This window comes from Dermochelys coriacea, chromosome 6, assembly GCF_009764565.3.
Source record: "Dermochelys coriacea isolate rDerCor1 chromosome 6, rDerCor1.pri.v4, whole genome shotgun sequence".
Taxonomy (NCBI): Eukaryota; Metazoa; Chordata; order Testudines; family Dermochelyidae; genus Dermochelys; species Dermochelys coriacea.
In genome coordinates, this window is record NC_050073.1 from 107211972 (window position 1) to 107235875 (window position 23904).

At 39.2% G+C, this 23904-nt stretch overlaps 2 protein-coding genes across 2 annotated transcripts in view; one reads left to right on the forward strand and one right to left on the reverse strand.

Moving 5' to 3' along the window:
• Positions 1–23904, reverse strand: part of LOC119857571 — a 255525-nt gene that overhangs the window by 55379 nt on the left and 176242 nt on the right. The gene's annotated exons all lie outside the window — the stretch shown is intronic.
• Positions 1–23904, forward strand: part of LOC119857563 (cytoplasmic dynein 1 heavy chain 1) — a 66529-nt gene that overhangs the window by 38017 nt on the left and 4608 nt on the right. Inside the window, exons 42-75 of the mRNA XM_038406656.2 lie at positions 71–234; positions 1072–1201; positions 2761–2894; positions 3218–3332; positions 3490–3651; positions 3736–3950; positions 4085–4289; positions 4465–4638; positions 4743–4862; positions 4948–5068; positions 5922–6117; positions 7027–7144; positions 8252–8467; positions 10080–10292; positions 10472–10599; positions 11149–11302; positions 12424–12570; positions 12661–12811; positions 13040–13293; positions 13489–13623; positions 13735–13829; positions 13977–14151; positions 14661–14736; positions 16336–16496; positions 16851–16962; positions 17433–17493; positions 17573–17696; positions 18236–18349; positions 18714–18884; positions 19108–19325; positions 19519–19622; positions 20083–20294; positions 21214–21367; positions 22558–22700. Of these exons, the coding sequence (XP_038262584.1) occupies positions 71–234; positions 1072–1201; positions 2761–2894; positions 3218–3332; positions 3490–3651; positions 3736–3950; positions 4085–4289; positions 4465–4638; positions 4743–4862; positions 4948–5068; positions 5922–6117; positions 7027–7144; positions 8252–8467; positions 10080–10292; positions 10472–10599; positions 11149–11302; positions 12424–12570; positions 12661–12811; positions 13040–13293; positions 13489–13623; positions 13735–13829; positions 13977–14151; positions 14661–14736; positions 16336–16496; positions 16851–16962; positions 17433–17493; positions 17573–17696; positions 18236–18349; positions 18714–18884; positions 19108–19325; positions 19519–19622; positions 20083–20294; positions 21214–21367; positions 22558–22700 (5172 nt within the window). The remainder of the gene's footprint in view (positions 1–70; positions 235–1071; positions 1202–2760; positions 2895–3217; positions 3333–3489; positions 3652–3735; positions 3951–4084; positions 4290–4464; positions 4639–4742; positions 4863–4947; positions 5069–5921; positions 6118–7026; positions 7145–8251; positions 8468–10079; positions 10293–10471; positions 10600–11148; positions 11303–12423; positions 12571–12660; positions 12812–13039; positions 13294–13488; positions 13624–13734; positions 13830–13976; positions 14152–14660; positions 14737–16335; positions 16497–16850; positions 16963–17432; positions 17494–17572; positions 17697–18235; positions 18350–18713; positions 18885–19107; positions 19326–19518; positions 19623–20082; positions 20295–21213; positions 21368–22557; positions 22701–23904) is intronic.

Here is a 23904-nt window from a genome sequence, read left to right on the forward strand (position 1 = left end):
GTTTGCATGTTAATTATTGTTGCACAACTTTATCCCATTAGTTACTATACCCTGTGTTTTGAATTTTTAGGAAAGGTTCACCCAGGACACACAACCACACTACATCTATTCACCTCGTGAAATGACTCGATGGGTGAGAGGTATCTTTGAAGCCTTAAGACCATTAGAAACCTTACCTGTTGAAGGCCTTATTAGAATTTGGGCACATGAAGCCTTGCGTCTCTTCCAAGACAGGTAAAGAAACTATGGAAATAGTATTAAAAGTACAAATTGATCTTTTTCTCAAGTCTTTCCAGAGACTTTCCTTTAAAATATATTGAGGCCCAAGATGAATTCTAATTTGATTCCAGATTGCTCTTTTAGATATATTAAGTATAAACACTTACAAGGGCTCAGCTGGGCAGAATTCTCAAGTAGTTCAAATGCCAAACTCTTTTTTGGGGGGGTTGGCGGGGGGTTAGTAATTTCAACTTCAAACTGTTGGCTCATTCATTTATCTGCTTGTAGCACAAAACTGTTGTAATGGGCAGGTTTGTGAGGTGAAGTACAGACTGCCTACGAAGACCACAGGATTATAGTTCACCTCAAATTTAAAGGTGGTAAAAACAAATAGTTTGAAAAGGCTTGGCCTTTTCTCAGTAGTCCCCTTTCTTTAATTGTTGCATTTGAGATTGAGGGATTGTTTTACCAAATTGGTCCTTAAATTGTTACGATTACACTGAAAAAGGCTTTTCACCCTTGCTCCCTTCTCACGTCTTCAAGATTTGTCAAATTGAAATTGCGCGTGCTGTAGAAATGAACAAATGTTTAAGTTCATAAAATAAGTGCCACCTTCAAAGGCTTATTATATATGAGGAGTAATTCCTTTTGTGGATTTGAAATCTAGTCCTCTCTAAGCTCAGGGCAAGAGAAGTGTCTGTTGGATTGCTAAGTAGTTGCAAGTAGATGTAAATATGGGTCAGTTCTAATAGTATTACCCTTTGCCTTAACTTGATATTTATAATACTTCATGTATATCTGTCTTTAATAGGTGTTGCATGCTTGCTTGTAACTGTCTTTCTCTCTAACTAGACTTGTGGAAGATGAGGAGAGACGTTGGACTGATGAAAACATTGATATGGTAGCTCTGAAACATTTCCCCAACATAGACAAAGAGAAAGCTATGAGCAGACCCATCTTGTACAGCAATTGGTTGTCAAAGGTAAAGAGGGATATCTCAGTCAAAGCCTTGCCATTGACCGTTGCAGACACTAAGTATCCTATTAAGAGAATGAATCTTTGCCCACCACTTCTCTTAGGCAGGACTCCTTCTAGTGTGCTAAACACAGTCCATGCTAAGATAGAGTTTACCTTTGACAATAAGGATTGCTAACCATTTGGAGTTGGTAAGCAAACACACTTGATGCAGCATGCCATGATGGGTATCCAGCACATAGCAGAATCTATCTGGGTACCGGGGAGTAGAACTGTGAATTTGAAGGCAGAGCATATACCCAAACAGGGACACATCTAGAATACCAAGGGTAACAATTGCAGAAAGGTATCCTGGGGTCATGGACTAGTGCAGTTAGGAGAAGTAGGTTGTCTTTTTGGTTTATTTAACAAATAAGCCAATGGTGTCTGTAAACCACACTGGCTAATGAATGACTTAAAGGAGCAGTGCCACCCATTGAGTCACAAGCTTCATTTCCTAGCATCCTGGGTCTCCCAAGTGGTGTTAGATCATTGTGTTGCTTGATCTGAGGTATGACCCAAGGTGGTATGATTGTGGAGTACAAGCATACTCAATCTTGTCTCAAGCTGTATGCTTTCAGAACAATAAATGCCTATAGTCGTCTCATAACAAACAATAGCGTCTGATCAATAAACTGTTCATGGCCTTGGACACCCTTCCCCCCCCACCACCAATCCTTTATATGACCTCAACTGTTGCAACTGACTTCAAGAAACAATTGTGTAATGCTAATATGTGGTTGTAAAGTTTGTTGGTCTGAACATTTTAGGGTTTGCTTTTCAGTGTCCAAGCAGGTATTCATAAATCTGCTGACTAAATGCCTGTCCTGTCTGTTCAGACTTATGAAAATGCACTTAACATACATGCACCCTGTGTATTAGATAACATAACTCAAACCAGTTGAGCCATATGTGTGTTCAAATCAGGAGTTTGCAGTGGTGGTAAAAGTGCCAAGGAGGAGCACAAATACCTATCTACCTGGGAATTTTCTGGCACTTATGAAATATGCTGACTTATATTGCCTCTTTAAGTAGTCAATCCTTTTAAATGCCTTACATTACAGTGGCGCTGTGGACATGATGCAGAAATAGAAAATGCATCAGATTTTAGTGCAGCACCTGAGCTGGTATGGAAACTAGTTTTTCAACTTAAGGTGAAGGTCTGAACTGCGCTGCTAAGAGGCACAGCACGAAACTCATAGCCAAGGGGAGTGGGGTGGGGACTTAAGGTAGCTTTGGGCCTTAGTGGGTTGTTTAAATCATGCAAGCCAGTTCCCAGATGCCTGCAGAAATTCTGGGCAGCACTGCTGCTGTGGCATGAAACATTGCAGGCCCTGCCTGTGGCACATGCTACATCAGAGTCTGAGTGAGTCCCTGTGACTATCCTCCTCAATTCTTGAGTTGGGAATTCGTCACTCCATCCCCTTTCTCCCCCTGCTGACCCCTCTGTCCTGGATAATCTCTCCCTTTAATCTTAAATTCTAGATGGTTAGCTCTCTTGCTTACATATTGGCCTTCTCATTCTAGGATTATATCCCAGTGGATCAGGAAGAGCTGAGAGACTATGTAAAAGCCAGGCTGAAAGTCTTTTATGAAGAAGAACTTGATGTGCCACTAGTGCTGTTCAATGAAGTTTTGGATCATGTGCTAAGAATTGACCGGTAAGCTGAATTTCCAACTCCTGGGTTTGTCTAGTTTGAATTATAAAACAAATCTGTATTCAGACGAGTCCAGAATGGAGCACCAGTTTGTTCTGGTGTTCTACTTGGGAGAGGCATTCTGTAAAGGGGGCATTGTAGCAGCAGACTGAGAAATACTGCCAAAAGTTACTTCAGTGTGCCCCTGAACCAGTCACAGTAGTGTGTTTAAAAAATATATATATATTTTACAGGTTAAGTTTGCGAGGAAAGGAGGTTTGGAAATGTGGTGGCTAATTCACAATTTATCAAGCAATAAATTTACTTGAAGTACCACTCTCTTTCAGAATCTTCCGCCAGCCTCAGGGTCACTTGCTTCTCATTGGAGTTAGTGGAGCAGGGAAAACTACTCTCTCACGATTTGTGGCTTGGATGAATGGTTTAAGTGTTTACCAAATAAAGGTTGGTTTAGTTCAATCACTCAACAAAAAAAACTGACTGTTAAAGCTTGCAGTTGTCTTACATATATTCTATATTTGGTAAGATAAATGTATAAACATAAGTCATTGTGAGGAAGGATAAGGGCTAAAAATCAGTAACTATTGTTAAATCTTTATAGGTTCATAGAAAATACACAGGTGAAGACTTTGATGAAGATCTGAGAACGGTCTTAAGACGCTCTGGCTGCAAGAATGAGAAAATAGCGTTTATAATGGATGAGTCAAATGTACTGGATTCTGGATTCCTGGAGAGAATGAATACTCTTCTGGCCAATGGAGAGGTAACTTGAGTAAATCTGTATAAAGTAGCAGTTATGCAGGGAAAATCAAGCCTTTAAGAAAAAAAAACTTATTTCCTGGATTAGGTTCTTGGTCTCTTTGAAGGAGATGAATATGCCACCCTTATGACTCAATGTAAAGAAGGAGCACAGAAAGAAGGCTTAATGCTAGATTCCCATGAAGAATTGTACAAATGGTTCACCAGTCAAGTTATTCGCAATCTCCATGTTGTGTTCACCATGAACCCATCTTCTGAGGGCCTGAAGGACAGAGCAGCTACTTCTCCATCTCTCTTCAGCAGGTAACTTATTTACTCTGTTTGGGAACTAACCTACAACTTCAGGTCTGTCTTTTTTTTTTTTTTTTTAATTAAGAATATTAATACCCTCTTGAAAAAAATTTTGGAAGTTTTAATATATCTTGTCCTGTCTGCAGGTGTGTCTTGAACTGGTTTGGAGACTGGTCAACTGAAGCACTGTACCAAGTTGGCAAAGAGTTTACAAGCAAAATGGATCTTGAAAAGCCAAACTACATTGTGCCAGACTATATGCCAGTTGTATACGACAAGTTACCACAACCGCCATCACATAGGGAAGCTATTGTAAATAGCTGTGTATTTGTTCATCAGACCCTTCATCAGGTGTGTTCTGCCATGCTACTCAGATCTCTAATGCCATGTTCTAGTGAACTGACACAAGTTCAGTACAACAACGTTGCCCTGTGACAGTTTTTTGAGTTTAAAAAAATCTAGATATTCTATAATCCTAATCTTTTACATATACTAACTTTTGACAAAATCCTTTTCCTTTGGAAAGGCTAATGCTCGTCTAGCAAAACGGGGAGGCAGAACTATGGCCATCACACCACGTCACTACTTGGACTTCATCAACCATTATGCCAACTTGTTCAATGAGAAAAGGAGTGAGCTGGAGGAACAGCAGATGCATTTGAATGTTGGTCTTCGAAAGATCAAGGAAACTGTTGACCAGGTACATGCCTTTAAACTTTGCTTTTTAAAATAAAATTAGAGCTATTAAAACATTTTAAAACTGAGCTTAGTCTGTGTAGACTCTAATCTTACAATTCGTGACAGGTGGAAGAACTGCATAGGGACTTGAGAATAAAGAGCCAGGAGTTGGAAAAAAAGAATGCAGCAGCTAATGACAAGCTGAAAAAAATGGTGAAGGATCAGCAAGAAGCTGAGAAGAAAAAGGTGAAATCAAAGCTTTCTTTACCTTTTGTATGTGTGCATTATATTTTGAAATAATATATTACAGGTTGCACAATCTTTTTTGTAGGTTATGAGCCAAGACATTCAAGAGCAGCTGCACAAACAGCAAGCAGTAATTGCAGATAAGCAAATGAGTGTGAAGGAGGATCTAGACAAAGTTGAGCCTGCTGTCATTGAAGCTCAGAATGGTAAGTCAACGCTGACAGATAACTACAGCATGCCTTCCTTTATGGGTTTTGAGCTGATCCAAAGGCTCTTGAAGTCAATGGGAGTACTTCCATTTGCTTCAGTGAACTTTTGGGTCCTTCCCTTTATCAGCAGTATCTTAATCTTTAGTGTGGAAGCAGTAGAAATAAAATAGTTCACTAGCACTACTGAGCTTCTAAACTTCCCATTATTGCTACTGTAGACTTGGATTCTAAGCAGTATTTTTTATTAAACTTTGAGCAATAAAGCGTGTTAATGGTTCAGTGTTTTTTGTCAAGCTTTGCTAGACTTACTTACTTTCTATCTTTCAGTATATCAGGCCACATTAGAATAGGAACTCCTGAAACAGGAGTAGGTTAACAAACACTAGGAATTATCCTGAATGGAAATACTGCCTACAACTTATTTACTCAAGAGTTAGTTACAATGGCTTATCAGTGGGTTGTGTAAGAGGAGGGACTTCTAACTCACTATTTGCTTAGGTATAGAGTCACTCACTGTAGAGGCATAGCCTTGTTTTTAGGCTCCTTTACTTTTGAACTCAACATAGCTGCCAGGTGCAAACTCTTGCTCTTGTAGTAGTGCTTGGAGGCTTCTAATAGTTCAGCTTGCTCTCACTCAAATGAGAATACTGGTGGAGAGTTTTCAAAATGTGGAAAGCATTTGGTTTTTACAAGAGAGGTTTAATTCGTTTTAGATATGACCTGAAGCTTAAAAATCTCACTTAAGATTTGCTAATTCCTATCTTACTATTTTGCTGTCTTTTCTTCCTATTTCTCCCCAATCAATGCCCTTCCTTTCCACTGCTTGATCTGGCTTGACCACGGTGATTAGCTGTAAAATCAATAAAGAAGCAGCATCTGGTAGAAGTCCGTTCTATGGCCAACCCACCTGCAGCAGTGAAGCTAGCACTAGAGTCCATCTGTCTACTATTGGGTGAAAGTACAACTGACTGGAAACAGATACGTTCCATCATTATGAGGGAAAACTTCATTCCAACTATTGTAAACTTTTCTGCTGAGGAGATCAGGTGAATAATTGCAGGTACCGAGGTACTGCTGGGAATAGAACGAAATTGTTCACAAGGTTTCCACAATAGAAATTTTAGCTAGTAGTCACAATTGGTGGTGATAGGGTTTGGTTTCTACCTCACAAAAAGCAGAATTCATCTCAATGCATATGCAGAATCTCCACCTTTTATGCAAAAAGAAAAGGAGTACTTGTGGCACCTTAGAGACTAACAAATTTATTAGAGCATAAGCTTTCGTGAGCTACAGCTCACTTCATCGGATGCATTTGGTGTCACAAGTACTCCTTTTCTTTTTGCGAATACAGACTAACATGGCTGCTACTCTGAAACCTATCACCTTTTATGCAGTGAACAAAATATCAAACTTTGTCATATATTCATGAAGATGATATATCAGGGAGCAGATGTGCATCTCAGGGCTAAATTTTGCTCTTAAAATAAATTTTAAAGTTTAGTCTGAGTAGCACATACTGCCATCAGAGCACTGGGATATAGGCTGTTCCCAGTAATTGAACTTAAATTTCTTTATTTCCCAGCAGTAGCCTTAAATCGCTGATTGTTGCATGCTGAATACTTTTTTTGTTCTCTTAATAGCTGTGAGCTCTATAAGGAAGCAGCATCTTGTTGAGTAAGAGCAATGGCCAGCCCTCCTGCTGCAGTAAAACTGGTTTTAGAATCAATCTGTCTCTTGTTTGGTGAGGAGACACATGACTGGAAAAAGATCAGACCAGTTATTCTCAGATATAATTTCAGCAGCAGCTTTTCATTGACAACTTTAATACTGAAGATCTATGGTACTGGTTTTAGTTTATCTACTGTAATAAAGGGGCAACTTCCTTTCAGTAATTCTGCGCTGACAGTCTCAACACTTGCATACATGCTGTGTCAAACATAACTCTTCTTTTGCAGTGATTCCATCTGGGAAAAGATGAAGAAGAATTACATGTCAAATCCAAGTTACAATTACGAAATCGTAAACAGAGCATCCTTAGCATGTGGTCCCATGGTAAAATGGGCAATTGCACAGGTAACTCTTCTGCAGTAGATAAGCCAATGTAGAATGCTTTAGTGTTAAATACTAGTTCTAAGGTGCTGGAAATATGCAAGGACTCAGAATCTGCAGACTTCCATCACTCAAAGATCTGTGGCATCTTGTCTAGCTTGCTATTGTAGAGGTAAAAACAGAAATTGGTCTGAAGCGAAAGTGCAGAGTAAGGTCCTGAGTGTTCTTGAATACTCGGGTAACTGTTCCATGATTAACGGGATCCTACAGTACATTTCATAAGACGTATGTAATGATTGCAACCCTACAATTTACTTACTTCAAAAGACAGTTGAAAATATCTGTTTTAATAATCGTGACTAATGGCTGGTCTTTTTGCTCTGTAGCCAGTATTGTGTACATACAGATCAGGTTTTGTTGCCTGGTTTGATCTCGTTTCCCCCACCTGACAAGGGTGGGGAAGGTTGTAGAGCAGTGTGATCATGTCTTATTGAGGGGAGGGCATCTAGCTCTGAAGTAATGTCAATGGCAAGTGCAGACGGCATCTCATCCAGTCCTATCCAAAACTCAGGTTGGTTATTTGTGGGTGTCAACTTTGGCCGAGGGTTTACTGGTGGGATTTTAGAAGCTTGAGTAGAGTGCTGTTATGGGAAAACAGGAGGGCTCCTTCAGTGGGGGCAGGGAAAAGGATACACTAATTTGGTACTTATTCCAGAGGGTAAGCTTCCCTCTTCTAGCCTTCCAGACTCATTGCAGTGTCTTCCCCTGCCTTCATCCTACATGCCCTGAGAGAGAGCGCTGGCGTCATGGGCAATTGTCTCTGCACTGCATGATTTAATTTGATCAAAATCTGGAGGCTTCACAAAGAACTTCAGTCTCTCTTCTCACTGAAGAGAGACTGAAGTTCACTTCTCCTGGCTGTTTCAGGCCACCTGCAGACTCAGAATGGTGAATCAGTTTAAGTAGAAGACTAGGAAATTTAAACTTTTTAAAATGAAATCCTGAATACCTAAAATCCCGAGGGGTGCCCTCAATCCATAAAATTATGCTTGCTGACTTGCATGGTCCCAAGTCACATGGTAAGTTCCATTCTAGAAAGTATCTAGAACTGACCATTCACATGTTTCACAGTTGAATTATGCGGATATGTTGAAACGAGTAGAACCTCTCCGCAATGAACTGCAGAAACTGGAGGATGATGCTGAAGACAATCAACAGAAAGCTAATGAGGTAGAACAGATGATTCGTGATCTCGAGGCCAGTATTGCTCGCTACAAGGAAGAGTATGCAGTGCTGATTTCAGAGGCTCAAGCAATTAAGGCAGACCTGGCTGCAGTTGAAGCAAAAGTGAGAATACTTAATGTATCATTTTGTCCATTTTACTAACTTTTTTCTTTAATATTTCAGGGGGTTGGAATAGTGGCTTTCAAACATTCTATATACCTTTCTAAAACAAAATGCTTTAATGGCCTCTCTACACCACAGTTTGCCTTTCAATGTGTTTCATCCTTTGGACTTCTTACAAAGAGCTTTGCAGACCATTGATAAACAGACCAGAGTGAGGATTACTCTTCCAGTCACTGCCTCATGCTGGCCACCCAATTAAGTTGGCAATCTGTCTGATCAGGACTAGGCTAGCAGGTGGGATGTTACTCAAAACCAAGGAAAGCTAGCACAGGTAAAACCAATCCTTTTTCACAAGCACAAAATTTATCCATTAGACTGATCAATTCTATAAGTTTCAAATGTGTTTCAGAGGAATTGTGATTACTTAATTCTTTTAACTGTTTTAAAATTATCTTGCAGGGTAACTGCTATATTAATGTTCTCTTCTGACAAGATGAGTGAAGTTAGGTCAAACGCTCCATACGAATGTCTTATTTTTCGTTCCTTGAGCTGAAGTGATGGAATCATAGGAATGTAGGGCTGAAAGGGAACTCAAGTCCAGCCCCCTGTGCTGCAGCAGGGTAAAATAAACCTAGTTCATCCTTGACAGGTGTCTGTCCAGTCAGTTTTCAAAAACATCTAGTGATGGGAATTTCACAACCTCCCTTGGAAGCCTATTCTAGTGCTTAACTACTCCTTATAGTTAGAAAGCTTTTCCTCATATCTAATCTCTATTTCCCTTGCTGTAGATTAAACCCCTAACTTCTCACCCTACCTTAAGTGGACATGGAGAACAATTGATCAGTCCTCTTTAGAACAGCGCTTAACATATTGGAAGACTCTCCCCGTGGTTGTCTTTTCTCTCAAGAGTAAACATGCCCAATTTTTTGACCTTTTCCCAAAGGTCAGGTTTTCTAAACATATCGCTTTTGTTGTCCTTCTCTGGAAACTCTCCAACCTGTCCACATCTTTCCTGAAGTGTGCTATCCAGAACTAGATGCAATAATCCAGCTGAGCCCTGATTGCTGCATAGAATGGGACCAGTACGTCCCGTGTCTGATTTACAACACTCCTGTTAATACGTTCCAAAATATTAGCCTTTTTTGCAGCTGCATCACATCGTTTACTCATACTCAATATGTGATCCACTGCAACCCCCGGATGCTCTTCAGCCTAGCCAGCTAGGTCCTACCCAGTTATTCCCTGTTTTGTAGTTTGGCATTTGATTTTTCCCCCCTTTCTTGAGTTTCTCTTGTGGAATTCAAATCAATTCTCCAGTTTGTCAAGGTCGTTTTGAATTGTAATCCTGTTCTCCAAAATGCTTTCAACCCTTCTATCCCTTTCCACTACCAGAACTGTAAAATTCACAGCCCAACAATACTAACACCAAACTTCAGGAGTTGTACATGCACTCATAATTGTTTACTGGACATACATAATTCTGAACATTTGGGTCCAAAGGCTGGTGTGTTGGGCAGACTTGTTTCTCCGTATAGGTTGCAAATGCGATAATTATGGGAGCCTTCATTTTGAATAAAGATAGATATTATATTGACCATTCCTTAATTTCTAGGTAAACCGTAGCACAGCTCTCTTGAAGAGTCTGTCTGCCGAACGTGAAAGATGGGAGAAGACAAGTGAAACCTTCAAGAACCAGATGTCCACTATTGCAGGAGACTGTTTGCTTTCAGGAGCTTTTATTGCTTATGCTGGTTACTTTGACCAGCAAATGCGACAGAACTTGTTCACTACATGGTCCCATCACTTGCAGCAAGCAAATATCCAGGTAAAGATTGATCCACAATTACTAATGTCATGACTTCCACACATGTTAACATTGATTGTAATGAGTTACTGTTTCGTAAAGAGGAAATCACATGGTGTTCACAAAAGATGAAGATCAAATTTGATCCAACTTTGGGCTCTTTGGGCAAATAATAATAATAATAATGTTTTACTCTACAGTTCCGTACAGACATTGCAAGGACAGAATACCTTTCCAATGCAGATGAGCGTCTTCGCTGGCAAGCAAGTTCTCTACCTGCAGATGACCTGTGCACAGAAAACGCTATCATGCTTAAGCGGTTTAATAGGTACTTCATTTGTACAATAAGTACAAAATGTGGGGGGATAAACTTAACAATGGATCAGTGCACAGAACTCCCACTGAAGTCAATGGAATTTGCACACACCTATCCAAAGGAAAACTTGATTGAAACTTTATCATCAAATTGAATATAAATGCTTTGAGAGATTTTGAGCGCTGTTTGGCATCTACATAGTACCCATGATTAGCAAATTAAATTCAAGTCTTAATAATCTCCTTCCCTTTGTGTTTATAAATAAGCAAAACAACTTGAATTTTTAGTGTACTTCACTGTTATACCAGTTTAGCTCAAACTGAAGCTATTAGTCTGTATTGACTGAAATGTTAAAGTATCCTTTTGATAGTTGTATCTAGTTAGATCATTAACTATGTTATTTTCTCCAAACAATGACAGTGATCCTCCATATTCCATTACATGAGCCCACATACTCCAAAAAAGATTTAGAATATTAACTCAACCTGAGTGGACTAAATGCCTTGTATCAAAAGCCTTAAATCAGTCATATGATGGAAATATATTTTTTCACTAACTTAGGTATCCACTGATCATTGATCCTTCTGGACAAGCCACAGAGTTCATTATGAATGAATACAAGGACCGTAAGATTACTCGTACTAGCTTTTTGGATGATGCTTTCAGAAAGAACTTGGAAAGTGCATTGAGATTTGGTAACCCTCTACTCGTCCAGGTTAGTCTTGTTTACATAAATTAGAAAAAAAAATTGTGGTTACATTTCCCAGGAAGTACACTTGAAATCTTCACTTGCTGGGGCTTAGTTTTATTGCTACTCTGGCAATTCTGTGCTTTTTGGGCATTAAATAAATGAAGGTCCTTGTGTAGACAATGGATCAAAATGCAGCAAAGATAATCCCCCTTACCTGTTCTAACCACATTGCTCCCCTTCTCCTACCATATCAAGGTCAAATTTAAAGGGCTTTCTCAGCTGTGCCCCTTGCTACTTAATAATTTATGCCCTTTCCGCTTCCCCGGTGATTTGACTATCCTGTCTGCTTGTCCACTCCCCTTCAGTGACTCTTCACACACCATCCCTCCTGCATAGAACAGTCCCTACACTGATCTATAATGCTCCTGTTTTTAAAAAAAATCTTAAAACTCACTTCTATGGATGTCTACAGTAAATAGTCAGTGTTGAAACAGCGAGATTGGAGCAGATGGGAGAAGCCAGATTGGCTTGATGAAAATACAAAAAGTAAGGCAAATGTATGAAAGTACATCTATCTAGAGATTGCACCCATTTCTGTAGTATCCGAGCACCTCACAGCACCTTAAGAAATAAGGCTAAATTATCCCTGTAGCGCAGATGGGTAAAACTGAGACACAGATTAATTTACTTTCCAAAGGTGTCGGTCTCCATCACCCTCTTATTGCTTGTACTCTTAAATTGTGAGCTGTTTGAGGCAGGATTCAGGTCTAATATTTGTAGCAATGGGCGCATCACTTCGGATTGCGGCCTCTTGGTGCTACTTATAATCTGATAGCTACACAATGAAAACAGCAAAATTAAGAAAGCCAAATCTGGAAATGTTACTTGGGTATGTAATCCATCATCCAAAATGTCTGAATAGTACTTGATGATAAAAATAAAATGGTTTATAGCTTATTGGATGGAGAATAAGATTGGACTAACAGTAGTTTCACACAGGACCGAAACTTCATGAGGATTACTATTAGAGCTTTCCCAAGCCGGGGGAAAAATGTGATCCAGATCCAACTTTATTCAAGCTTGTTTCAGCACAGGTCCATTTAGCTACTGTTCTTTTCATTACTCTCAATTGTATTGCTGTTTAGGATGTGGAGAGTTATGACCCAGTTCTGAATCCTGTGCTGAATCGTGAAGTCCGGAGAACTGGAGGTCGAGTGCTTATTACCCTGGGAGACCAAGATATTGACTTGTCACCATCCTTTGTCATCTTCCTCTCCACCAGAGATCCAACAGTAAGGAACACTTACAAATTAGTTTAGCTTTCAGCAGGGCAGAACACGTATTAAGCCAAAAAAATGATCCTGGTATTTTTTTTTTAATAGGTTGAATTTCCCCCGGATCTCTGCTCTCGTGTTACGTTTGTCAATTTCACAGTAACTCGCAGTAGTTTACAGAGCCAGTGTCTGAATGAGGTCCTGAAAGCTGAAAGACCAGATGTTGATGAAAAGCGTTCTGACCTCCTTAAACTTCAGGGTATGTTTCTGACAAATCAAACCATAAAAATGAGTCCTAATTAGAGAATAAACTTGACTGTCACTCTTAGTAATATACAGCCATTCTTTTTATAGTTGAGGAATGTGATATTTTGGAACGTTCTGTTTCAAAGCATATAGGAGATATGACAAGCTGCATAGAATAAAATGTTTGTATAGGTTATATGCAATGCATGTGATCGCAGATCTCAATTTTGTTTTACTTAAGGTGAATTCCAACTGCGTTTGCGGCAGTTAGAAAAATCTCTGCTACAAGCTCTCAATGAAGTGAAGGGACGGATTTTAGATGATGACACAATCATAACTACTTTAGAGAACCTAAAGAAGGAAGCAGCAGAGGTCACCAGAAAAGTAGAAGAGACTGATATTGTCATGCAAGAGGTGGAGACTGTATCTCAGCAGTATCTTCCACTTTCTACAGCATGCAGTAGTATCTACTTCACAATGGAGTCACTGAAACAGGTTAGATAAAGAACTAAATTTAGTCCCTTTCTTCTCACCAGAAATATTCAGTACTCTAACAGTTTTCTAAAGTTATGCTGTACTGTTTAAATTCCCATTATGACTACAGAAGTACGTCATGAATTGCAATAACCTCAGTGTTTGTCAAACAGTAGGGCAATAAATTCTAAACTCTCTTTTTTTTTTACTCTTTAGATACACTTCTTATACCAGTATTCTCTCCAGTTTTTCTTGGATATCTATCATAATGTCTTGTATGAGAACCCAAATTTGAAGGGAATTACAGACCATACCCAGCGTCTCTCAATCATCACAAAAGACCTCTTCCAGGTTCAGTATAGAATTTTCATTGACATTGTACTTAGCAAAGGGTCTTGTCCTGTGGAAATCTGATTAAGGCTCTTGATAATACAATTAACCTGTTACGTTTTGTTTCGCTAGGTGGCTTTCAATAGAGTAGCTCGTGGCATGCTACATCAGGATCACATAACCTTTGCTATGCTGTTGGCCAGAATTAAACTTAAAGGCACAATTGGGTAAATATTTGCATCTTTGCTTTTTGAGATGCATCTCAGTTTTCCCATTTACATACATGAAAGCTTTGTATTTGGTGCCTTAAAGTTAACCACTACTTCAGGTGAAGACAGATACTTGGCTAAAATCTGCTCTACTTTTAACTTAAGGGAGCCTACATATGATGCAGAATTCCAACATTTCTTAAGAGGAAAAGAAATTGTACTCAGCACAGCATCTCTCCCAAAGATCAGTGGACTTACAACTGAACAAATGGAAGCTATGATGAGATTGAGCTGCCTTCCTGAGTTTAAGGACCTGGTTTCTAAGGTTCAAGCTGATGAGGCAAGTATCCTGGTTAATCCCTGTCACTGCACTAAATTTAGGTTAGACCTATGTTGAGTACTATAGGATGAGTGCCTCACAATGTAGCTAACCTCACAACACTCCTATGAGGTACGGAAGTACTGTTCCCATTTTACAGTTGGGAACTGAGCCACAGACTAAGTGGCTTGCCAAGTTTTACACAGGAAGACTTTGAGCAGGGATTCTAACCTTGGGTTTCCCAAGCTAGTGTCCTAACCCCTGGATCAGTCTCCCCCTCTCTGTAGAAACTAGTGTACAGTTTCAAACACTCGGTTTCATTTTACTTAAGTGGACTATGCAGTATATAGTTTTAGTTTTGGTTGCGGTTTTTGCTGCGGTAAACACCCCCATCACTATCAAGACCATATAATGGTAGGCTCTCTATCCATATGTGTATAGAAAGTCCCTGTTCTGAAGATCTTACAGCTGGAGTGGAATCCCAAGTGTCATGTACAATGCATCATAATTAACATTTTCTTTCAATACAGCAATTCTGTATCTGGTTGGAGAGCAGTTCACCAGAGCAGACTGTGCCATACATTTGGTCTGAAGAAAAACCTGCAAGTAAGTTCAATTGCACTCTTACCCTGGCAATTGCCTTGCTACCAATTTGTCTTGAATAGAATAGACCTTCATTAAAATCTTAGAACTTAGCACTTATGAAAACTGCAAGTTTGATAGGATTGAAAATGGAAGTCTTCAGTTCACAAAACAATTGCAGCATGAATAATGACTGTGCAACCTGTCCCTGACTCTACCCTACCATGGGGTCTTTGCGCCAAGATGGGGGCATTGTCTTGATATTCCCCTCAGACTGCCCACAAAAAGGTGTCAGTTACTTGCAAATGTAAGTAAAAAAAAAAAGGCACATTCCAATAGTTTCTTCAAAACACTGTTTAAAATTTGTTCTAGTTTAGTCAGTGTGGTTCCCTGCAACAGGAATAAACTACCGTACAATCCACTGTACATAGAGAGTTGAATGGGCATATGTGCCTTTTGGTCATTGCCAGCCTGGTCTAACTCAGTGCTCTGTAAGAGTACTCTATACAAGGCTCTCTTGTTACAAGTATCCTGACCCTGCCTGGTCTCCTGCTAGAACTATTGCTACCTCTCTCCTCCCTCTCCCCCGCTGCCTCAACTTCTGTATTAACATGAACTGTCTTAGTTTCAGTTAAGTGTAGATATTTATAGGTGGCTAGAAAGAAACTAAAGCTCTGGGTTGGTGAAAACTTAAAAGAAAACTGCCACTCCTTTGCTTAATCTTTCCCGTCTGTAAGATCACATGGGACAGCACTTGCATGCAAAATTTGTTTGAAATAGGCTATTTATCATTTACAGAGCTGTCCAATTGCTATAAATTGTTACTAACCAACATTTTTTTCTAAAGGGAGTATTTTAAGCTCACTTTTAGTAGCTGCTGTCAAACTCTTTGGCTATGGGTTCAGAATTTGCATAAGATAAACTGCAGTAGTTTCCCATAGTGCTTTTATCACTGGAGCATATAGGTTTCAAATGATGGGTAAACAGTCAGTGGTCTGGACAAAATCTTAACAAGGGGTACTGTCAAGCTAAAAGTTTTCTGTTACGAAGAACAGTTTAGTTATTTGCCTTCATAGTCTAGCATTCTTCATGTATTATGTATTACACAATATTGCAACACTTTAGTTGCAGATGCTGCAGAAAGCATGTTGTGTTTTTTGTTTTTGTTTTTGCTTTTTGCTGAAATCCCTAGAGACTTCATGACAACACTGGTATAGGCTTTAGATTCTGTATATGAACTCATTGCGGAAGCATCCAAAGGCCCTAATCAAATTAGGGTACTGTTGTATTAGACACTGAAGAGCTCGCAACCTGAAAAGAGTACTATGTGTAAACCTGATGGTCACATTGATAGATATGCTTAAATCAGTTTAAGATAACCTCCTTGGGCAAAGTTAGTTTTGATTGTCAGATTAACAGCAATTACCATTATGTGAATTTCAATCTAGAATACTGCATTTAGCAGCTTGTATCTCAGTCTTTAAAAGCTGTAATTTTGCTAAGTCTTTCCTTTCTTCAGTAATTTGATTAACACAGTTCAAGGATTGGGAAGAAAATTATCAAATTATTATGACCTGTTAAGCATCAGGAACAATAACACACACTCTCTTTTTCTCATTTTAGCCCCTATTGGGCAGGCCGTTCATCGTTTGCTCTTGATCCAGGCATTCCGTCCAGATCGTCTGCTGGCCATGGCACATGCCTTTGTTTCAGCAAACCTTGGCGAATCCTTTATGTCTATTATGGAGCAGCCATTAGATCTGACTCACATTGTAGATACTGAGGTAAATTATAGGAATGAAAATACTTTTAAAACATGACATCGTATTGAGGGCATACATCTCTGGTGGTGGTGGCACATCAGACTGCTCTGCCTCAGTTTGAGGTGATGGGTGTCCGTTATAGGCTTCAGCACTGAGAGAACAGTATTCCTAGGATCCTTTTTAGCTAAAACTATTGCAATATAACAAACTTACTAGCTATGCTGAACACAGTTATTACAATAGCATAAGGGATGAAGGGAATATATCTCCCCCCCCCCACACACACACACAGATTTGGGGGGAAGTGCATAATTATCAATATGGTTTATCCTTATGGTAATTGTGAATGTTTTGCTTAAATGCCCTGGATTCTAGGTGAAACCTAATACTCCTGTTCTGATGTGTTCTGTACCTGGCTATGATGCCAGTGGCCATGTTGAAGATCTTGCCACTGAACAAAACACACAGATTACCTCTATTGCTATAGGTAAGAATACATTATCATTAGGTTTGGCAGAACTTGACTTTCATTTTTGTTTCATAATTTTTGACAGATATTGATGTTTGTTTTTAAGAACACTTAATGGTTTAAAACTTTCAGTGGAGGAAAATCATGGGGGAGACAGTTTAATTACAGACCTTGAGATTCAAAAAGTTAAAGCTTTATCACCATAAACACAAATTGTCAACATCATTTGTCAAAATATACAAAGTAAATATCCTTAAATCTGTCTTCAGCATTTTTATTGTTTGCCTGTCTGTAAATTTTTATTAATGATTCAAATATTTTTTTCATCTGTGTGTGTGTGTGTGTGTGTGTGGTGAAATTAACATTTACTAATTTAAAAACAAATTGTTCCAAGTAATTATCCTGTTTGTCTTATTTCTTACCACCTCATATAAACATATTTTAAGCCAATTAAGTTTCTAGAGCTAACCATAACCTTCTGCTTCTAGGCTCTGCTGAAGGATTTAATCAAGCAGATAAGGCAATAAACACAGCAGTGAAATCTGGCAGGTATGTTCTGTTCCTCTTTTTATATCAGTAGAACTGACAATAACAGGGTAGTTACTGTTCTGTTATCATATTCTTGTAGGTGGGTGATGCTAAAGAATGTCCATCTGGCTCCTGGTTGGTTGATGCAGCTAGAGAAGAAGCTGCATTCTTTACAACCCCATGCTTGTTTCCGACTTTTCCTTACAATGGAGATAAATCCCAAGGTAACTGAAACCAAGTTTAGCTTCGACTGGCACAGCAAGTGGTGTGTAGTGCTGTTCCAGTGTCCACTGTTCCAAGAATTCTACCAACCAGGGCAGCATTCCCCATGATGGCCTTAGTTTGACAGGGGAAAGGGTGCATTTTGGAATGCATCTGCAGGAGCAGGAACAAATGTCCCCCAAATCCTACGCGGTGCTTTTTAGGGTATTGCTCACCCCATTCCTAATAATGTCAAGTGCTTTGTAAATATCCTGTCTCTTCTTATGCAGGGCAGAAAAGACTGCCTGCATCTTCCCATCCTTTCCTTTTTCTTAGTAGAAAGTAGGAATTGGCCCTTAATGCTTAATTCATGTTAAAGTATATGATTGTCATGTAAGTCCCTACTCCTGGTTGTTTCAGCATCTTATTGCAAGAGGGAGGATACTCTGTTAGAATAAAAAAAAACTTAGTGTAGGTTGACAAACTTGTTCCAAATATCACATTCTTCATAGAAGAGAGCATTCCTCAGGATGTAACTTGTGTTGATGCTCTTCTGTCCTAGGTGCCGGTGAATTTGCTACGTGCTGGTCGGATCTTTGTGTTTGAACCTCCTCCTGGTGTAAAAGCAAACATGCTGAGGACATTCAGTAGTATTCCTGTTTCTAGAATATGCAAGGTTAGGCGATGATTTCTGTGGAGTTATGTGGATCTCAAACTGAAAGCTCTGAAATTAAAGAAACTTTCATAAACAGTTTTCAGTTTCTATCATACATTAAACTAATGTTATGCCTTCTGATATTACTGTGAAGGAATGAGCTTTTCAGAGGCTTTTAGTTTACGCTGACTAAAACATACCTGGCATGTAAGAAAGCAATCTGTTAAGCTTTTTGTGATCTGATGCATTAAAACCTGGAGATACTGTGTTTACTAGACATTTGACATTCACCAGCACTGTAGCAAGCCAGGTTTCTTTTTTCATAAATTCTGATCACTTTGGTTTTAGTGTGGAGAACTAATGCATTTTCTTTTTTCCATGCTAGTCTCCAAATGAACGTGCTCGTTTATATTTCCTCCTTGCCTGGTTCCATGCCATCATTCAAGAACGTTTGCGATATGCTCCCCTGGGCTGGTCCAAGAAATATGAATTTGGTGAATCTGATCTGAGATCTGCTTGTGACACAATAGATACATGGCTGGATGATACAGCAAAGGTAACTGATTTTTTTGTTAATTTTTTTTAAATACAAAGTAACATTTGGATTACTTGTGGTTACTGTTCAATGAAGGGCAGATTAATCTGCAACACTGACCAGATTAGCTGGAAGAAAACAATATCCAAACTTTTTGATTTTGGCATTCATTAAACTGTCCAAACTCGTCTTCCCTATTTTTGGGGGAATCTTCACATTCCAATTAAATTGTCTTTACTGTCAGGGCCGCCAAAATATTTCACCTGATAAGATCCCATGGTCTGCTCTGAAGACATTGATGGCACAGTCCATTTATGGAGGTCGCATTGATAATGAATTTGATCAGCGTTTGCTAAACACTTTCCTGGAGCGTTTGTTTACCACTTTGAGCTTTGATAGTGAATTCAAACTGGCGTGCAAGGTTGATGGACATAAGGATATTCAAATGCCAGATGGAATCAGGTATTTTTTTCAACCTCAAACTTCAATTGGTCTCGCCTTAGTAGCTTGTTTTCCTTCTGAGAAGCTGGACTTTAAGTTGTATTTTTTTGCATTGGTAGTTAGCCAGGCAATGTGTTCTTGGTCACCTATTAAAATGCATGAGATTATGGATAATTAACTTAGTTCAGTTTACTGCCACAACTTTCACTTGCAGACGTGAAGAATTTGTCCAATGGGTTGAGTTGCTGCCAGACACACAAACCCCATCCTGGCTTGGTTTACCAAACAATGCAGAAAAAGTTCTTCTCACCACACAGGGTAAAACTTGTATTTGACTTTCTTGTGTGCTTACAGGTTATGTAAACTTCACTTTTTTTTTAATGCTCAAAATAGATGAGACACAAGTATTTTTTTGAGTTACACTAAAGAGTAAAGTTACAAGTATCTCAATGTGGATTAACAATATCGGCCTCCACAAAATAATGAATAAATGTCTGAATTCTTAAAGTTGAAAATAACTTGCTTAGAACTTCATCAGTAGACAGGAAGATACTACATAAGTGAGACTCTGACTTTTAATTCTAGTCTTAAGGACGGTTACTCTTGTTTAATAGTATAATTAAGGCTTATTTTTAAATAAGTGTCAATCATAGAAGTATTGAATGTAATTCACTAATGCCTCTTTCAAACTTTCCTTGTACTGATATCCCAACGTTTTTTGGTTTTTTGTTTTTGTTTTGTTTTTTTCCGGCTTTGCTTCCTTTATTCTTTGGTTCAGGTATTGATATGATCAGTAAAATGCTGAAAATGCAGATGCTAGAGGATGAGGATGATCTAGCTTATGCAGAAACTGAGAAGAAGGCAAGAACAGATTCAACTTCAGATGGGCGTCCATCCTGGATGAGAACACTGCACACCACAGCCTCCAACTGGTTCCATCTTATCCCACAAACTCTAAATCATCTTAAACGAACAGTGGAAAATATTAAGGTGATTGCCAAATACATATTTTGGTCTGTATAGGACTATGGGTTATGCAAATGTGGGTGAGCTATCCCACTCAGAATGCAGCCTGAAAATGGTCTCTCTAAATCCAAGTAGTATAGCAGACTTTGAAACAAGATATTGTTTCCTTTTTTTTGCTGTAATTCAGTTTAAGAAATTATGACAGAGTATCATGTAGAAGAGTTTATTTCTAGTCTCTCGCTTCCTAAGCCAGGGGTGTTGTAAGTGCAGCATCTACACACCACATGTCTGATCGCTCAAGTGAACTGAAGTGTATGTTGGCTCAAAGGTAGTATCACTGGTTGGTCCTCGTTGGAAAGATGGGTGGTAGCTAATACTGAGGCTTCTGCTAATTGGAAGTGGGCACTAACAATGAAAGGAAGCCATAAAGCTCTGAGGGCTAATATGAGACAGGTTGTTTTACAATCAAGAGTTTAAGGAAACTCTGTTTCTAGGTTGTTGAATGATTTAGATGTGGATTATATATTAAACTTCTCTGTTTAGATCAGGTTATGGACCCGGGCTCTGGACATAAATACAAAAAGGAACAGGGAATTGGCAATAATCAGGCCAAACTGTAGCAAGCAGCTTGCATGCTGTTCCCACCTGCAGTTGGTGTTGGAAGGGAATGAAGTTCTTGCTTCAATTCCCTTAAACTACCATCTGTGAGGCAGCTGCATCTTTGGGGTGGGTGAAGGAAATGACTGCATTGTAAAAAAAAAAAAAAAAAAAAAAAAAAAAAAAACCCAAAACACATTACAGTGATCCCTTAACAGTTGATGATGATGCATGTGGGATTTGGGCAGCCAACTAGTTCCTGTTCACTGTTGCCGGGCTAAATTATTTTTCCCACCAGAAGATGCTCATCTTGTTGTTGTTTCCTCATTTTTCTTGCTTAAATAAGGATCCATTGTTCCGATTCTTTGAGAGAGAGGTGAAAATGGGAGCCAGATTACTTCAGGATGTCCGTCAGGATCTTGCCGATGTGGTTCAGGTTTGTGAAGGCAAGAAGAAACAGACCAATTACTTGCGTACACTTATAAATGAATTGGTGAAAGGTATGTGACTTTGAACAAGCTTCTCTTTTTAGAATGCTTTCCCAGTAATCCTATTACATCAGTTGCTGTCTTCTCATTTCCAGCACTGAAAAGAAACACCACTATTTTTGCCTATACACAATTCTGAAAGTCAAAATGGTGAGGCTGATCCTGTGACGTATATGAACTGCAGTATTGTCAACCTAACCATTCAAATAGCATGAGATTGACTTGAAGAAAGGGGAAAAAAAATCCAATTTTTAAGCCAGTCTGGGTTTTTTTGCCTTTGGGGTTCACTTGGATTGTGGGTTTTAACCTTGTTCTGCAACTGTGGGAGCTAGAAACTATTTAAATGAAAGATGAAACTTTCATGTTACTGTCCAGGAGCTGGAGATTTAAGTAAGACATCTATACTGTGTGACTTGGAAAAGAATTGAGTTGGCAGCACTAAACTGAGATTGGTATAAAAAACAAAATAAGATTTTGCTGAATTTGAAACAAACAGTTGGAGCCTGGTGTTAATTGGCCGTAAACCAGTTTCAATCTAAACCTTAAGTTTTTTAAAGTACTCACTTGTAACAAAATTATCAGAGGAACTCCAGAAGTTACCCTGGCTTTATTTTCTCTGCTCATACATTTGGCAGTATGATGAAAAGGGGACGTTTTGTACCAATCCAGTGGAATATGCTGCTGGTTGAGAGATGGATTTAAGCAGAACAATTTTACAGTGAATTAATAAAATATTCTTTGCCTTGTGACCTGAGGATAAAGGTGGTGGTACCCTATGCAGAAACTCCTTAAAATTGCTGTCTTCCATGTTGCAAAAGGCTTAATTCTAAAATTAGCTGTGACTTATTTTGAGACCTGGTGTATATGCAGTTGAACTTACTAATGAATGCTTCCAGGATTTGTTGTTAAATTGTACTTCAGACAGTAATTTATGTTTAAATATTCATCTGCAGAACATATTTTAGAAAAAGAGGTAGCTTTCTATAATGTCATGAAACTCTGTCTTTCAGTTCGTGTTACACTTGTACTCTCTGGTCCCAGTTAGGTTAGAACCCCACTGTGCTTGGTGGTATGAAAAACCTGTTGTAAAACACAGTAATAGCAAAGTGGCTACCACTGAAAGGGTAAAATTGCATTTGGAAATAGTGTGTAATCCAACTCGTACCCATACAGAGCTCTTACCTTGGATATGTCTTCTCTAGGTATTCTGCCTCGTAGCTGGTCTCATTACACTGTACCTGCTGGCATGACTGTTATTCAGTGGGTGTCAGACTTCAGTGAACGCATTAAACAACTACAGAATATTTCCCAGGCAGCTGCTTCTGGTGGAGCTAAAGAACTAAAGGTATCTATCTTGTGTTGTATTGCCTTGTCTCATTAAAAGCTTTTCTGAAATTCTGAGAAATCAGGGTTACATGAATCTGTAACTGCTTATATCTGTTAGCGTAAAAAGCATTGAAATGCTTTAGCTAAAGAGTTTATCAGAAATCTTACCTGGACGCTTCTTCAAACATGCTTGTATATTGTAGTGTTCCTGAATGACTTCCTGTGTTAAAAATGGCCATTTTCCAAACTAAGCTGCAGATCATGCACACAGTGTAGTTGCTGTAATGGGGAAAAAACAGCTAGGCTATGTCTACACTACAGCCGGGATTGATGCTCTGAGATTGATCCACTGGCGGTCGATTTAGCGGCTCTAGTGAAGACCCGCCAAATCGACAGCAGATCGCTCTCCAGTCAACCCCCTGTACTGTACCCCCAACAAGAAGAGTAAGGTAAGTCAACGGGAGAGTTTCTGCTGTCACCCTCCTGCAGTGTAGACCCCGTGGTAACTCCAGCTACGTTATGCAAGTCAACATATCTTAGGTCGAGTTGCATAGCGTAGGTTGACTTGCATAGTCTTACTTGCTGTTCTGTAACTGTTGTTCAAAACGTGATGTAGCCATGTATTCCATGGAGGTGTGTGCATGTCCAGAGCACCCAAGCAAATAATTGTGACTAGCAATACATGTAGTGGCAGCACTCATGCCCTGTGACCCTAGCCTCTACTGTGGCTATATAAGGTTGGTGTGTCCCCCAACCTTGCTCATTTCCTTCGCACCAAATGTCAAGAGTAAAGACTCTGATGCAGAGGGTGAGTTGTGGAATACACATCTGCATCACATCCAAAAGAATACACTACAGATAAGTACCCGTTTCTAATTCCTTCAAGTAGATGCAGCCATGAATTTCATGTAGGTGACTCTCAGGCAGTATTTGCAGAAGGTGGGGCTTGGAGTATGTTTAAACAAGGAGTGCACCTTCAATTTTTTTCATCTGATCTGGATTTAGCATAAGTGGCATAGTGGTTTTAAACATACGTACACAGGATCCAATGGCAGCCCTGCAAATTCCTAATCTGAGCTGCTTCGTTTGCTGTCATGATATAGGAAGTTATCCCTCTTGAGATTCTGTGCAGAGATTGCCCCTTCATTTGGTTCACACATGAAACAGATGAGATGAAGAAAGGAAACATTTAGTTCCATCTGTAAAAGGCTAAACATTGCCTG